The 17,472-nt window shown below is 38.7% G+C and overlaps 1 protein-coding gene and 1 long non-coding RNA gene across 6 annotated transcripts in view; one reads left to right on the top strand and one right to left on the bottom strand.

Annotated features, from left to right (window-relative positions):
* FAM91A1 (family with sequence similarity 91 member A1) overlaps nt 1-14,641 on the bottom strand; it is a 49,870-nt gene extending 35,229 nt beyond the window's left edge. Inside the window, exons 1-8 of one of the 4 annotated variants that reach the window (XM_017962284.2) lie at nt 14,305-14,641; nt 8,908-8,992; nt 7,769-7,920; nt 5,745-5,802; nt 4,995-5,062; nt 4,310-4,423; nt 3,065-3,162; nt 2,601-2,663 (exon numbers count right to left, since the gene is read on the bottom strand). Coding sequence is in view for 3 of the 4 variants with exons in the window: in XM_003903137.4 (XP_003903186.1) it covers nt 2,601-2,663; nt 3,072-3,162; nt 4,310-4,423; nt 4,995-5,062; nt 5,745-5,802; nt 7,769-7,920; nt 8,908-8,992; nt 14,305-14,376 (703 nt within the window). In the remaining variant the exon portion in view is untranslated. Of the gene's footprint in view, nt 1-2,600; nt 2,664-3,064; nt 3,163-4,309; nt 4,424-4,994; nt 5,063-5,744; nt 5,803-7,768; nt 7,921-8,907; nt 8,993-10,073; nt 10,173-12,982; nt 13,008-14,304 lie in introns of those variants that run through there. The other 3 variants (XM_003903137.4, XM_031669730.1, XM_021942609.2) reach the window with 3 other exon arrangements.
* LOC103887093 lies at nt 8,116-10,233 on the top strand. Of its 2 annotated transcripts, none has more exons than XR_651036.4 (3): nt 8,116-8,197; nt 9,753-9,854; nt 10,145-10,233. It is a non-coding gene; the product is annotated as an uncharacterized LOC103887093 (long non-coding RNA). The 2 variants fall into 2 exon arrangements; XR_651037.4 differs by having other exon boundaries at nt 10,110-10,194.
* Nucleotides 14,642-17,472: the final 2,831 nt, after the last annotated feature.

Raw genomic sequence — 17,472 nt, 5'->3', positions numbered from 1 at the left:
GTGAGGAGTTCGAGACCAACCTAGCCAACATGGAGAAACCCTGTTTCTACAAAAAATACAAAAATTAGCCGGGCACAGTGGCAGGCACCTGTAGTCCCAGCTACTCGGGAGGGTGAGGCTGGAGAATCACTTGAACCCGGGAGGCGGAGGTTGCAGTGAGCCGAGATCGCACCACTGCACTCCAGCTTGGGCGACAAAGCAGGACACAGTCTCAGAGGAAAAAACAAACAAACAAAAAACAATATTGTATCAGCAGAAGAAAAAGGGGTACCAAAATTAGATCCAATATACAGTGGAATTTAGTATACAACAAAAGTTATGCCTCCATTCAGCAGTAATGAGTTATCGAAAAAACAGTGCTAGCATTTGTCCAAATACTATTGGTTATTCAAAGAGAAGAAAAATAAGTTGAACCCTTACTCCACATCAAATACGAAAATAAGTTCCAAACAAACTACAAATTTAAATATATACAACGAAAGTTCTCAAGATTTTCAGACTATTTCTATATTCTACGGGTATTCCATTCAAACATAACAGAAATTAGGAAGCTATAAAAGACACACAAAATACAGTTAGAAAATCTGATGAATAATGGAATAAATTTATTTAATAAAAGAGCCTTTCATGATTACTCCCTTAAAAGTATTTCTAACCTCCATTTATATTTGTATCACCAACCATAGTGCTTGTTTCTTTTGTCGTTGAAACGTATCTGAAATGCCTCTTTTGAAATCACCTTGAGGTATTATTTGTACTGAATTTGATGCCTTCCACATTGTCAAACTGCTTTTATGTGTTTATTCTAATGTGCGGAATAGCCAAAGAGGTAACATGGTGACAAGGGTAAGTTTGGCAATTAGCATCCCATGGGTCTGTGTGTACCACCAAATGCCAGCAGCTACTAAGTGAAGTACGGTAGAACACATCAACGTAATGGGGCACCATCCATCTGGCCCTTCTCTGACTGCTTTCTTCAAATGAATTTAGTTTAGCCATAAGTAATATTAAAAGTTACTCTAATGTGAGTCAGTGTTCAAACTGACAGTCAAACTGGACTGAAACGAACTAGTCAAAGACTAATCTTTTTATTAAAAGGTGGATCTCAAATGAATCAACGTCAGCTTATCTGATCAGAGTAGGCACTAGAGTAATACTTACATATTTTCCAACTGTGACAGGAAACCACGACCACCTCTGTCTTCAGAAATCATTTCCTTGTCAAAATCTTTCTCATTTTAAAACTAGTATTTTGTTATAGAATCAACTATACAAACCCAAATTAGTATTTCCTTTACTTTTTAAGGAGTCTTTCCAAGCTTAAAATAGGATGCAGGCCGGGCATGGTGGGTCACACCTGTAATCCCAGCACTTTGGGAGGCCGAGGTGGGCAGATCGCTGGAGGTCAGGAGTTCAAGACTGGCCTGGCCAAAATGGTGAAACCCTGTCTCTATGGGTTTTACCTGTAGAGTAAATTAGCCAGGTGCGGTGGTGGGTGCCTATAATCCCAGCTACTCAGGAGACTGAGGCAGGAGAATCGCTTGAACCCAGGAGGCAGAGGTTGCAATGAGCCAAAATCATGCCACTGCACTCCAGCCTGGGTAACAGAGTTATACTCCGTCTCAAAAAAAAAAAAAAAAAAAAAAGAAAAAGAAAAAGAAAAAAGAATTCACATATGCACAAGGTTTAAAATGTGTTATTAAAGAATCACAAACATATGCCAACCCAAAGGTCTGGACATGCTACAGCATGATATCTTGTCAAGATTCAACACCGATATAAAGAAGTATTTCTGCAATAAACCCTATCACCACTACTTTGTTAATATTAGGGTCATTCTCTGAAATTTTTGTGACACTTTATATTTGATTACACAAATATTCAACATCTAAGTATGATAAAACACAAGAACAATAGTTAAAAGATATGCCACAAGACATACTTGTAACATCTAACCTGAACACAGTAAGTGCTTCTATAAATTGGTAAGAAATATAACCTATAGAAAAAAAAGCACCACTCTGTGTTCAAGGATATTGAACATATCAGTATTGTAGTGGCAAAAAACTGGAAATAATCTAAATTACCAGAAATACAAAATGGTTTAATAAACTGATACATCCATAAAGTGTATGACAAATATACAAGGCTCTTAATATTGGTTTAACTCGGAGAAGCAGGTAAAGGAAGAAGGGAAAAGGAAATAGACAAAAAGACTACAGTAACATGAAAAAATAATGCACTAGTACGTTAAGGGAAAGTGAGAACATACAATTCTATGAGATTACCGAACACATGTAAAAACAGCTACACAATGAACAAGGATTAAAAGGTAACACAAATTTATAAAAATATTGATTTGATTTGGGATTGTTAGAAATTTACCTTGGGTTTCTATTACTTTAGTACAGTGTGTACACCAAATACAAAAATGAGAATAAGGAATTTAAGTAAAACCATCGTACTGTGTTAAAATGTAACAAAGAAGAAATATTTTTCTTGAAATATCCTAACATCTAAGATCCTAGAATGGATGATATGCAGTGCTTAGTACCTGATATCCATTCAAAACACAGTGAAAAATGTTAGCACAGACTTACCTGCTATACAACTGTCATCAGATATTGGTACATCCAGATAAATAAATCCTTTGTTATATAAACCTAAAGAAACAAAAGCACCTTGTTTTAGATGGAACACTACACAACAGTGATTTTTCTTTTAAAAAAAACTGATTCCTGGCTTTCTGTAAAGATTCTAACAAATGAATGCTATGTGACGAAGGAAGAAGTAAAATAGAAGAGAAAAAGAATTAAAGTTTTTAAATCTCGGTTTCCTGCATATGCTTAGAAGTACAAAATTTTTCTTACCATTCAGTTGCATAAATTTCTAGTGTATGTGACTAATTATAGCCACACTGGAAAACAAAAGACTAAGGTCACATTTCAAACAATAACATGCCTTAGAAAATAGCACTATTTGTACCTACTTGATAAGTAATTGCTAGTAATTATTGATGGTTTAAAACAAGTTTTTATGTTGACAAAAGACCATTTCTACTAACCACTTACTATGTACTACATTGTAATCTAGTGATCCAGAGAGTTGAGGGCCTGAATCGATGATCTTATCAATAGCGCATTTCTCAGGCAAAGTGCATATCTAAGAAAAGCAAAATATTTTTAATTAAGTTCTGTCCAAATTAACTAATTTACAAGTCTCCTGAAATTTATTTATGTTGAAACCAGTGATTACATGTTATTAGCTCAATGAACTACATATTTATCACTCTATAATTCAAACAAAAAACTATGCACATAGCCATCAATTAAGGTGCCAAAATATGCAACATACCAACAGAATGTAGAGAACAAACTTACTGTAAGTACCAACATTTGCTGGTGAGTAATATTTGTTCCTTGTCACTGAATTGGAATTAGATCCATCTGCCAACATTGTCAGTAAAAGGAAAGTTCACTAGCTTATTTGAGAGCTCCATTAGGAGGTACTTTAGACTGAAGTAAAATTTCTAAGCCTTCCGCTCATTGGATTTAGTACGTACTCTGGAGAAAATTAAATGCAGACTAAAAAGAAGCCTACATACTCATTTACATTGCTTCAGCTACACATAAATACAACCTGGTCTCTAGGTGCCCTCATTACTCCACCCCTTTCCTCTAAATCAATATCCCTTCCAAGATGTGGTCTGACCACTGGGAATATCAACTCTCTTGATCTTGACACTATCGCCCCATAAAAGCACCTACTGCCTCAGTACAACAGTTCTTCGCGGTGATTAAGAGTACAAGTTTCATGGCAAACTGCCAAAAAATCCTGGACCTTTACTACTGCTAAGATTTGAGGTGTTACTTAATTGTTCTGGGCTCACTTTCCTTATCTGTGAAATGGGGGTGCAAATAATACATATTAAGTAAGACAATATAAAAAGCACTTGCAATAGAGCCTGGCACATCTAGCACACAGCAGATGTTCAAAAGTGTTAGCCAATATTATTGTTAGTGGTAGCTGTGGCATCATATGTTACTTTACATGAAGTTTCCACCTAATTAACATCCCCAGATAACTAACTGTACTTGAACCAAGTCAGGTCTCCCTCACCATTAAAAAGTATCTCTGAAACTCACCAATATTCTAGTCTACTAAGATCATTTTAAAATTCAAGTTTAAGTTTCATTTTCTTCAGGAAAACAAAATAATGTTACTTTTTTAAAAAGTATAAGCTATAATTAAAAATTGTAAAATAAACTAAAAAACAAAAATTCTATGTTTCACTTTTAAAGATTTCTACCTTGATGTCATCTTCTGTGATATATCCAGCCTGCACCACCCACCACGCCTCTATGGCAATTTCCACTGGCTTTATTGGTAGAAGATCACGGGCTGTTTTCCTTCTGAAGAATTTCTGCAATGGTACAAACACTTGAGAATTTGCAATCTAAAATTATCACTTTCTTCTTTCATCAATCATATCATAAGATTGTTTGTAACGGACTAAATAAGTATCTTCTTAAACCTTCATGTTTTAAAATCTTAATTATTCTAGATATTAACATATTGCATGAAGAAAGTCATTCTTAAATTGTTTCAAAATAAATTATTTCAAAACACTAATTGTTAAATCCAGATTTACTTCCAGAAACTCAAGTGAAACCCAAGCAGTAAAAACTGCATTTGAAAATGCGAACACTTATTTCACCCATTAAGTGAACTCTACAAGTAGAATGAGCAAATAAAAAGACTAAGAGAACAAAAATAATTTTTAAAAGTAAATGTTTTATGCATTAAACATTTTAAATAATCATTTAAGCTATAACCTAGAGAATACCGAGGAGTTCTTTTTGTATTGTTTCTGTGTTAAGTACATTTTATTTGGTCACAGACAAACAATTCATTATTTCTACCGCTTAAAAAAACTAATCAAACTGTGTGATGAGGCCAAAACAATGAAAAAGAAAGGGAAAGTACTAACTTACTTTTGATGATCTACATTGATTCATAAGATCAATATACTGGTTTCTTCCTATGCCAAGAAGTCTTAGACCTGAAAAAAAGTCTTTCCTTTAAAAACATTTAATATATCTTGAAATCTCAATACACTCACAAGTGATTGTAGGAAAAGCCTGAGTTTATGTTCATCTTTCAATTACTAATCAAATATCAATATCAAATTAAAAGGAAGTCTTCAAACAAAACATAAAAGCTAAACTTTGGGAGAGATGAAATCAAGCTGACACTTCTAACAAATAAAAACATTTTTAAAAAGCAGAACTCCTGCCAATTTTAGGAAGTCAAAATGTAATTCTCAGCGAAAGCTTCTGAAACAACAGAATTATGACACATTCAAAATACACACTTTGCCAATGTAAGCATAATAAAACAGCAGCAAGTTACTAAAAACTGACCTGCAAAAATACTGTGTACAAGTTTTCCTCCCACATTTAATACACACACAGCCCAAGTATCAGAAAGAACTTCATTCTCTGGAAATATATAGATTAGTCCTATTCTTCTGATTCCACCCCTCTCAAATATTCCTCTCTTAGACATTTAGAGTAAATCTTATACATGCGTCTGGTATCATCTGATAAAATTCCCACTAATTATGTTGCTGTTTTCATTTTTCACATATTTCAGGTTAAAAACACACATTACAATATTAACAGATGACAGGATGCACAGACACAATCTAAACATTACCTTCTTCAGCACAATTAAATACTTACAGTCAGCAGCAGTAAAATTGGGCAATGAATCATAACTTTTCTCACTGTTCATAATATCCTTTTAAAAAGAAAAAAATTTTTAATTTGAAATCTAAAATGTCCTTAAATAAAAATGTGTATGACTACAATATTATTACAGCCAATAACAATGATTATTACAGGAAGCAGTGAGATCATAGTTTGGCTACCTAGAGCATACATGTCACCCTGTGGCACTTCCCACACATGTTCCCAACCTGGTAATTAAAGGGCAGATTTTCAGGTCTGGGTTTCTTACGAGGCTCTCTACGAATCCCAGACAGCTGCCCCATAACTTCTGCCCTGTGGAAGCTATGTAAGTAATGCCTCTACTAGAGCTCAGGGTTCCAGCCTCTCCACATTTCATACCTGATCCTAGATCCACACCATGAGAGAGAAACAAATAATGTGCCACAGCTCCGTCAACATGCACTACCAATAAAGACTGTAACCACTTAGTGGCCTTTGATCCTATAAGTCCCAATTCGTAGAAGACTTAAACTTCGTATCCAGCTTTTTCTACCCCAATCTGTTTTTCCAATAACAAACCCACTGCTTCCTGGGGGCACAAGGCCCATTTTCAACCCAGGAACTATACCCAATGATGTAAGAACAGAAACCAGAATGCAGCAACCATGTGGATGTAACTGAAATGAAAGCTGGCAAATGAAACAAAAACTCCACCTATTTTAGCTCGCAAATGTGTGGACTACACTAGAAAAATACAGAGACAGCAGTAACTATTCTACTTCCTGATTAGCTGCCACCTTCATTGTGCTACCCTGGTTCTTCACTAAGGTACCTGGGCTATCGGGCCTCTCGCTTTCCTCTGGTATTTCCTCCAAAAGAGGAACAAGGGATGCATGGGACTGCAGAAGAAGCCCACAAAGGAGGGGCTTTTGTAGATAAGCGAAGGGAGCGAACAGCAAAGGACACATCATAAGCGGGGCTAACCTCATGTTACCATAGGTTCCCAACTCCTTTAGTTCTAGGCTCCTCTCTGCTCTTCAAGTGGCTAGTGAGCCCCAAACAGGAGCACTCAAACATAAATAAAGAGCAAATGAATACTAAATAAATATTGCCAATCTTTCATAAAGCTCACTTGAAAACAGTATACAACTAGTATTAAAGTTATCCAATACAAGCCTAAAAGCTGTCTTTGGAAAAAGGCTAAAAACTAAGTGTTAATAATTATAGAAAGAGATTAACAGCCAAGACTACTAACATATTTCTCTTTTCTGATACCTGTATTATATAATGTTGGATCTATGTCATCATTTATTTGTTAGACAGTTAGTGAATATGTAAATATATTAATTTTCTTTTCTTTTTTTTTTTTTTTTGAGACAGAGTCTCGCTCTGTCGCCCAGGATGGAGTGCAGTGGTGCTATCTCGGCTCACTGCAACCTCCATCTCCTAGGTTCAAGCGATTCTCCCACCTCAGCCTCCCAAGTAGCTGGGATTACAGGTGCACACCACCACGGCTGGCTAATTTTTGTACTTTTAGTAGAGATGAGGTTTCACCATGTTGGCCAGGTGGTCTTGATCTCCTGACCTTGTAATCCACCCACCTTGGCCTCCCAAAGTGCTGGGATTACAGGCTTGAGCCACTGCACCCGGCCTAAATACATTAATTTTCTCAGAGCCTAATGTTCAATTCTGTCACCCACATTTTCAACCTTAATCACGTTTTAAAAAGCAGTAAAATTTACAGATTCTGCTAATATAAATGACTGATCAGTGCTACAACAGCACAAAGGGTCAACAGCACCTTCAAGAACCAGAATAGAAATAGACACCTTCCCAATGTAAAAACATCAATAAGCATAAGTACTTGTACAGTGTGGCTCAAACAGTTAACTTGCCACCAACAGTCCTTTTTACACTTATAGTTCAGAAAAAGTGTCCACCGCAGATGACAGCTGAAGAGTTGATGAACACCTGAAAAAGTCCCAGACATGTAGTCCCATCCCATTCCCAATGGCTCACCCACACTATAAACTCACCTCCATAATCCCAGTATAATATGAAAATGGTGTTATCCTCAAGCCCTTCACCATAATATCCGATAGATGGTAAGGGTACAGCATGAGATGATCTCGGCTGTACTTTAGCAGTTCCTCATAGTATCTGCGTTCATCTTTCTTGACATGTTTAACTGCACAAAAGGGGGAAATTGTCCAGTTTTTTTTCAGGTTTCTTACAGTTATATATTAACTATAAATACTTTACAAACCAACAGTAATTTAAAAGAAAAGTATGTAAGTTACAAGAGAACAAACAAAACATTCTAAGTTGGAACAAAGAAACAATTATATCACATGAAATAGATTTTAGAGTATAGAAGTCAAATGTATAATAGGGCAATTAGTAGAGAATAATTCTTGCCAAACGAGAAAACAAGCAGGGAACTACCAGCATGCTCCCCCAAAAAGGTACAAAACAGAGGTTTATTGAATTGTATTCTATTACTTTACAAGAGAGCCAAACTGAATGCTAGTTTTCAATGAAGTCAAATCTATTTTTTAAAATTATGTGCTGTTTTTTTAGTTTTTAAATGTAAAAAGCCCTTGACTTTCATGGAAAATGTTCAGGAAAAAAAAAACAATGTCAGAAATATTATGCTTAAAATAAGAGTAACAAACAGGAGTGAAAGACTACCAGGGCAATAGAATAGACTAACCAAAATAATCTGATAAACAATTTTTTTTTAGAAAGAAGAAAAAAAAACCATGGAATGAACTATGTTTAAAATGTGTCCCAATTATTATGGAAAGAGTTTTTCACATTATTTGGAAAATTTATGAAGACAACTCAAAGTCAAAAATTACTAAAAACTAGTATACTTTTTCTTTTATGGCATATTTTCTTGCCTCAGGCAAAAAGAGGACATTTGAATTAGGATTATTTTATAGATAAAATGAGTCTTTAAACAGTACTCTAAAAATAATTTTTATCAGAATTAGAATGAAAAATCTACTTGCTATTACAAATTGTTGTTAGGTGGAATGGATCAGTGTAGAGTTTCTTAAAGTCCGTACATGGAATAATTTCAGTATTACAAAATGTGTATTGAAAAGAAAGATTTACGAATGTGATAAAGCAATGGTCAGTTCCATCCCAATATAAACATGCCTCTACTTACCTAAGTTATTTCTATATCGTAACTGATTGCGGATACTGTACAGGACAACCTGCTTTTCATATTCTCTCTGTGAATTTCCAAGACTCTAGAAGAAATTTCAGAAAGATTTTAAACAACTTCCAAACTGAACAATAGTACTATTATTCCTATAGCACTTTAAAACCAGGACCCCCAGTTTTATCCTGGCATCTCTAATTTCCAGAATTAAATAAAAAATATTTTCTTAAATATTATTATACTACCTTTCCTGCTACGGTATTCAGAGCAAAAATTTAACGTATTTTCAGTCTGCCTTCAAGAGTTTACTAAAATTATCCTAAGTATTTAATATCAAATAAAAACCAGTAGGTGAGTATAACTTCACTTTAGTTAACACAGAGCTAAGTTCTGCTTACAAAGATTTCCTTCCGGACTGCTACGTTAAGTGGACAGATAGATGGTTTCCTGCCCCTACATTTATTTAAATTTAAGAATGGCAACTAAGGACAGATACATCCCTCTTTGCTAATTGTTTGTAACTGAGGGTTATAATTATTAAAGATCAGGATTTCTGGAGAATTTACATTTAAATGTACATAAGATTGTTTCTTAAAAATGCAACGTCCTCTGGCCTCATTAGAAAGCATTCAGACAATTTCAGAATTCTGATCTATTTTTAATAAGCTAAAGTCTTTCTAGTTATGCACTTAGTGTTTTGTTGCAGTGTTCATGAAAGCAAACAAGTTTGCCTGATTATAGTTAACATTATTATTCACTGTGTATTATTCACCGTGTATATGTACTATTCATTGTGAGACCATAAACTTAATTTAATATATGACTGCTATCACCCTTCTAATTTCTAGGTATGGTCTTTCCAACATGCTATAAAGTGAAATTAGACATCTTAGTAAAAAGTAATGACAGAAAGATCAGAGGATTTAGTTCGTCATATTTCTTACTCATAGGTAAGCCAAAACCAAAGAAAAGTCCCTACATCTTTCACTTAAGGCAATCTTCACAATAAGACAGATGAAATTCACATCTAAGTAAACTGACCCATAACTGGACCCATTTGTAGGTAATATTTTAAGAAAAATGGAACACGATGTGTCACATTTTAACTGTACAATTATGTGCGGTTGGCCCTTGGACAACATGGGTTTGAACTGCATAGGTCCACTTACACTGGGATTTTCTTCCTCCTCTGCCACCCTGAACAGCAAGACCAATACTTCCTGTATTTCCTCCTCCTCAGCCTACTTGATGTGAAGACAAGGATGAAGACCTCCATGATGAGCCATCTCCTCTTAATGACTAGAAAATATTATGATTTTCATAACAGCCTTTTCTTTTCTCTAGCGTATTTTATTACAATAGAGCATATATTAACAATATATACAACATACAAAATATGTGTTCATCAACTGTGTTATGGCTGAGGCTTCCAGTCAACAGTATAGGCTATTAGTAGTAAAGTTTTGGGAAAGTCAAAAGTTATACATGGATTTTCAACTGCACAGGGGTGCAGCACCCCTAACCCCATGTTGTTCAAGGGTGAGCTTTCTTCCTGCATCTAGCTTAGTTTATCACAGGCTAAGCCAGAACTCACAGTAGAACCAGAATGTATGTGCTTATCTTATTTTCATCTGTCTTAACATTATAAGGGGTTAAGAGTAGATCTCATTGTAGAGAAACCACTCTACCATCTTCTTTGTAGCATCAATGCCAGGATCGTTGTACTGACAATATTTAGAGGATTCAAAATAGCACACTTTTAAAGGTTTTCTCTGTCTCTACTGCTAAATGAAAATCTCTTTCTCAGGGAGCACAAATGCACATGCATACTCACACAAGCACACAATTTTGCTAAAATCTAACTGGAGGTTTTGCTCTTCTGTTTCAAAATAAGTCTCTTAATACACTACCTATCAAATTTGTAAGCTTTGGCTCTCAGCATTAAGCAATGACTGATCCTGAACGTATCAATTAATACACGAGTGAACACAAATTTCTAAAACCCACATTAAAAGTTGGCTTTATTCTTCACTAGCCAAGTATGTAATATAAATTGCTTTATTCTGAGATTCTTGGGCTCCCCTCCTACTCCTACCCCACATCTCCCCCCATTCAAATTTTAAAACACTGTTGCCACTAGAGAAGGTAACTTTTTAAAAGGAAGGAAAAAAAAAAAGTCATCTTACCCCGAGACAAATCTAGCCCTGCAGAAATACTGACCAGGTCTGACAAATGAAGCTGGGCTGCATATAAAAGGAACTACATCAGATGAAACTGCAATGTAAGAATAAGACACTAGCTCTAAAGCGCCCATCACAGATTATGCTAAAAGCACAAAGATTTTCTGAAACCTGTGCTCCTACAGACTCCAATCCCAGCATATACATCCCCAAGTACACCCCCGAGCCCTATCAAAAAATTTTTTAAACTGACCCTTCTTGGATGATACAGAATCTTATCACAAGATTTCCCTTAAAATAAAAGGACTATTAATTATTTTGAATAAAGAATACAAGACATTGGTAAACTACAGAAAAATCCTGATATAATGGCCCCATCCACAATTTTTACTATATTTTTTAAAAGTCTATCATGACCCATACCACATTTTTTTAAATGTCCTCTCATCCACATAAAAATGAATTAGCTTAAAATACATTTTTTAAAAATCTAAATCACCTGTCCCCAGCTTACAGAACTGGAAAATGAGTCATTTCCAAAGTAAACCCATCAAAACTTACTGGAAACGACATCAAAGTATCTAAAATGCCAAAAGTTTAGATACTTTGGCATTATAAAAATCTATAATGCCAAAAGACAAATTCTTTCCATACAAGGAATATTGCCCAAGTTTAAACAGACTGAGCTTTAGGTGCTCAGCCACAAATACTTACTAAAAGCCAAGTATGTGAGAGGTGCCCAAGGTACAAAAGCAAAGCCAGTATTGTAACCAGAAAATGCACCACAGTGGGGTAAGCTCTATGATGGGTGAGGAATACAATGCAATGGTAAGATAGCCTAGGGGCAACCACCACAGATTTAGGTCAGGGAAACCTCCCAGGAGCAGTATCTGAGAATCAAAATAAGCTATTAATACAAGCAATATAAAGGAGACAGGCAGTAATAAGGTTGGGTTTGCATTTCAGAAGCCTCAACCCTAGAATAGCATGAAGAATGCAGAAGAAAGTCCTATTCTAAGAGCAAGAGACCAAAGAGAAGGCTGATAAAGTAATCTCAGATGGAGCTCAGCCTAGGGAAACAGTGATTAGGCTAGAGAAGGTCCTTGGAAGTAAACTTGTACAGACGGGTTTTGCAACATCTACAAACAGCCAATCTTATCCTAAGCTAAAATAGCCACTGTTTCAAGTGACCTTAAAAACAAAAACATACTTAATTTCACATTTAGACCTAATTTTAACTGTCTTGTGATTATTTTTAAATAGTCATGACTACGTTTTAGAAACTCTTTTGCCAATACTAATTAAAGTCAAATATTCATGTTGGATATAACCTCATCACTCACCTTCCTTCCAGTATGCTACATTTATTCTGATGAAAAGAGTACAGAAAAAACAGAAACAAGGAAAAGAAGAATTGTTTGTTCTTCTTGTGTCTTTGGATTTGCCACAAAACCCTAAAGTACAAAAGTGTCCTTTAAAGCCTTTATTCAAGATTAACAAAAGATATTTATTCCTTCAGGCTTAGAGCTTTGTTCTCCCAGTTAAAGATAAAAGCCACACGGGCAGCCACTGACACCCAAGAATTCAAGTTCTTTAAATTTATCTTTCTTGCTTTTTGCTATATTAAAGTGAAAGCATTTTCTTGGCCACATGATGCATGACCAGAACCTTAATATTCACTTCCTGGCACTAAACCCCCAAGAGAGGAAGGGAGCAAAGTAAACTAAACTACAATAATCCTTATACCAGCTTGGCACCGTGGCTCACGCCTGTAATCCCAGCACTTTGGAAGGCCGTGGCGGATCATGAGGTCAAGATATTGAGACCAGCCTGGCCAACATGGTGAAACTCCGTCTCCACTAAAAATACAAAAATTAGCTGGGCGTGGTGGCGCGCACCTGTAGTACCAGCTACTCGGGAGGCTGAGGCAGGAGAATCGCTTGAACCGGAGATGCAGAGTTTGCAGTGAGCGGAGATCACACCACTGCACTGCAGCCTGGGCAACAGAAGGAGACTCTGTCTCAAAAAAATAATAATAATAAATATAAATAAATAAATAATCTTTATATACCATCACCACCACCATTCCAAACTTCCCAAAAATGCCACTGCCGAGCGCCAACAGAAAACTGAATTTCACTCTCGACCACGTATAATGTGAAGGTCAATCTATGACCAGAGCAGCAGTGCCTTATCTGTAGCCCATATCACTACTTTTGTAAGACTTAAAACCATCTGCTATGTTACGTATTTATTCATTTATTTGTTTACGTCTATCTTTCTTTAGTAAAATGTAAGCTCCATGAAGGCAGTCTTTGTCTTGTTGACTGTTGCAAATTGCCTGCACCTAGAGCAACACACAGCACCTAGAAGGTGCTCAACAAATATCTATTAAACAACTGAGTAAAATAGACTAAAAAAATCGAGCATTAACTTTCAAAAACCTCGTGTTACTCTTGTTGAAACATCTCTGATAAACCCATCTTGTCTGGAGGATAAAGTCCAACAAAACAACGCACACGAGCCCCTTCAAAATCTGGCCCTGACCACTTTCCCAGGCTCATCTGCTACCAACCCCGCGCACTCAAAAAACTTCAACTCCAAACATATCAATCCAAACTCTGGTGATACAGTCACTTGCTACTCATGAGACATGTTCTTTCACTCATCCAAACTTTGTAAAATGACTTTCCCTCCCCACTGGAAAAATCTTTATTCCCTCTTATTTAACTCTTATTTGTCCTCCAAGGCCCAATTTAAGTGTCTGCCTTACAAATCCTTCCAACTCTCCCAGGATAATTTCTCCCTCCCTTTGCTCTCACATATACTACAACGGAGGTGTGTATGAGCTGCTATCACCCTGTATCGTATTCGTTTGTTTCCCATCCCTTTTCCACCACCCTGAAATTCTGCAGGTCAAGGACCGTGTTTAAAATCACTATCGTAGGTGCCCGGCTGAATGGAGGCTGCAGGCAAAGGCGCCAGTCGAGTCCTGTGGACACCATGCTATCCCATTTAGCAACGGCCCAGTCCTGGCCCTGTGGTCCCACAGCCGTCCCCTCCTCGCCCTGGGCTGAGGGTCTGTCTCCCCAAGACCACGGAGGGGTAAAGGGAGGGAGTCAGCCGGGAGCAGCCCGCTCGGGCCCCACGAGCAAGGCAAGCAGGTGACCGCTGGGCGGGCCGAACCAGTCAGGGGCCCAGTCCCAGGTTCCGGCCGTACCTGTCTCACGTTGGCCGGCAACTTGTTCCAGGGGTAGTTGTGCCGGATGTGGAACTCCACGTCTATGTTCATGATGCCGCGGCCAGGGCCGGCGGCGGGGGCCGCGACCGCGACCCCCACTACGCCTCCCGCCTGCCCGCCCGCAGCCTGTCAGCGGAGCGCCGCGGAAGGCCCCGTGCCTCACACTGCAGAAGGCCCAGGCTGCCCCATGGCCTAGGCTCCCGACCGTTCTGTGCAGCCCGGGCCAACAGAACACAACAGCAGCAGCGATGGGGAGGCTGGGTCGCTTGAACAGCTACAAGTTTCTTCCTAGTTTCGGCCCGCCGGAAATGGCTCTGGGCACACGTCACTTCCGTCCGCTGGCGCGCGGCCGGAGGGGCGGGTCGCGGACTGGCCTCTAGCCACGCCCTCCATCCACGCCCTCTACAGGCTGCGGGCGGGGCGACGATGAGGTACCCGGAGGTGCGCGGGTGGGCGCCTCGCGTCACGCCCGCGCGCTTCGTCTCGCGGCTTCAGTCTGAATGAACGGAGATGGTCGCTTGGGTTTGCGTTGCCGTTGCTGATGACCCAGTTTCCTCAAATTGTGAAGCCGGAGGCACTGGGGTCGGTTTTCAGAGAAAAGCGACCTGGGAAGCGGGCCGGCAATGGCTGGCTTTACATTGGAGTGCCGTGAGCTCGCGGGGGTTCTCCACAGGCCAGCCCCGAACCCGAGCCAGTGAGACGAGGCGTGGGGGTGCGGGGGACCGGTCCAGGGCCCTGGGGGAAAGAAGGAATCTCTAAGTCAGATCTTGCACCGGGTTGAGCGAGAAGCATGGGCAGTGGGAGAGCAAAGGTCTGGTAAGCCCTCTTCCCTTCCACGGTGTGCTGCGCGCCACTGGGCTCCACTTCCCAAGAAGATACAAATTCTTACAATGCAGAGATTCAGGGAGCTGAAACTTTAAACAGTGGTGCTGACAGGTGGAGGCAGCCCACAGGCAACCAAGGAGACAGAGAGAGACCCTTGCCAACCTTTGTCATGCAGCCTGTCGGTGTCTGCTTTCTTCTGCTCCACACAAATGCCTCCAGTCACTTTTTAAAAGCAGAAATCCAGCATGTCTTAATTTCAGATGTAGTGATAAGGCCTTTGGGAGTAATTTCTTCCAGAAGTTGTTACGCTGCCTTAGCAAACCCATGACCATTATTCCTGGTAGCAACCAGAGACAAGTTCAGTGTTTCTGCAACTGTTTTTCAGTTTTTAACAATGGTTTTAAATAATGTTTTATTATACACTAGGAGATGTATACTTAGACCTTTTTGTAAGATACCTAGCTCACACCTCAGGAGCTAGCAAGTCTGATGCTTAGCAGAAACACCATTATGTCTGATGAAACAAAGGTGACAAGTACACACTGCCGTTGTTTAGATGTTTTGGTCTCCTATTATCCAACTATAATAGCCCAAAGATAAGTGCTTTGAATCTCATGTTTACAGACCCTCATCAGCATAGCTAAAGTTAACTGAACTGTAACCGCGAGACATTTATTCAACAAATATTGATTACCTGCCCGCCATGTATTAAGCCCTTGACTTGGCAATGGATTGTTATTCCTCACAACCCTGATATTCCTACAACAGTAACCACTGTTACTATCCCAGTTTGATAGAGGAGGAGACTGAGGCTTGGCAGGGCTTCGTGACTTGCTCGCAAGATCACAAAGGTAGTACTGACAGAGCCAAACTGGAGCCCAAGGCTATCCTTACTCCAGAGCCATCCTTTCAGTTCCCCAACTCAGGCTCTCACTCCCTGAACTCTTCTACCTCCTGTTCCAATTTAGACAATGTTCATTCAAAGTCAACAACATAAACGTCCTCTAAAATAACGCTTTACAGTTCTAAGTGTGGAAGAACCCATATTCTTCCGAAGTCTAACTTAGATCTAATGCAATATAAGTAACAATGAAAATTAAAGTCAACTTAGTTTTAAAAATCCCTGTAAACTATTATTTTAGCTAATGATAGCAGTTCAGCAGGTGAATGCCTGATAAACTCACTATATTGAGTTTAATGGATGCATTAAAAACTATAAAAGTGGACACGGGATAAGCAGAGGTGAACTTACACCCATTAAATTAATAAGGCAAACAGACCTTTGAAAATGCGACCCTGTAACTAGAAAAGGTTCTCACTCAGCAAGTAGCTGAGAAAAGCAGACACATGAAGGAGGAAATGGGAATGAGTCAAAGCTATGTGGATGGGAAGAATTCAAATAACAAGCCTTTATGAGTAGGAACCAGTAATGGACTTTGGCTTAATACACAGTCTTATTAAAATACTGATCTGCCTCATTTCCCACCAAGGAACAGTCTTTGAGAGGATAGCAGTTCAAAGACGGTAAGTTAACCCACAGGGCTCCATGACCCCCTCTGCTGGGAAGTTCAGAAACAAGACTGCTTCCCCAAGCACCAGAAAGCTGAAAACAGCAGCTCACTGGACTGACTCTACGTGTAACACTCATTACAGCACCTCATCTTTTCATTTAGCAATAATGTCCTTCCCTTACGTCCTTGACTGAGGCTCCTACTAATGTTTACTTTGCTAGACCTTTGGCTTTTCAAATTCCACAGAGTTCAGAAACTGCAGAGTGTTAGAAGCTCCATCCCAGAAGCTGCCATTCGAATTAACCCTGTGGGTTAAAGGAAAAAAAAAGTGTTCAAAAGCACAAACAAGTACAATGAAATTCAGTGTTATCTGGCTTTACCAGGTCAGATTGAGGAAAACTGTCCAACTAACTTAGGCAATTGGCCCTTTAGAAAGACTATAAAACTATTTCATTCCCAAAATTCCAACAGAAATAATGAGCAGAAACTACCTGAAAATAGAGAGTCATCTAGTGACCCCACTCATAGACTCAAGAATGCCATGCCCTGTGGTAGGAATAATAATAGCCCCCAAAGATGTTCACATCCTAATTCCTAGAACTTGTGAATTTGCCCCTTATATGGTAAAAAGGACTTTGCAGATGCAGTTAAGGATCGTGACATGGGAAGATAATCCTGAATTATCCAAGTGGGTTCAAGGTAATCACGAGGTCCTTATTAGGGGGAGGTAGGGGGTCAGAGTTAGAGAAGGTGATGTGACAGCAGAAGCAAAAATCAGAGTGATGCAGGGCCACAGGCCAAGGAATGTGAA

The sequence above is a fragment of the Papio anubis genome, chromosome 8 (genome assembly GCF_008728515.1).
Source record: "Papio anubis isolate 15944 chromosome 8, Panubis1.0, whole genome shotgun sequence".
Taxonomy (NCBI): Eukaryota; Metazoa; Chordata; class Mammalia; order Primates; family Cercopithecidae; genus Papio; species Papio anubis.
Note: the sequence above shows the minus strand (reverse complement) of the source record. Positions and strands in the feature narration are given on the sequence as shown.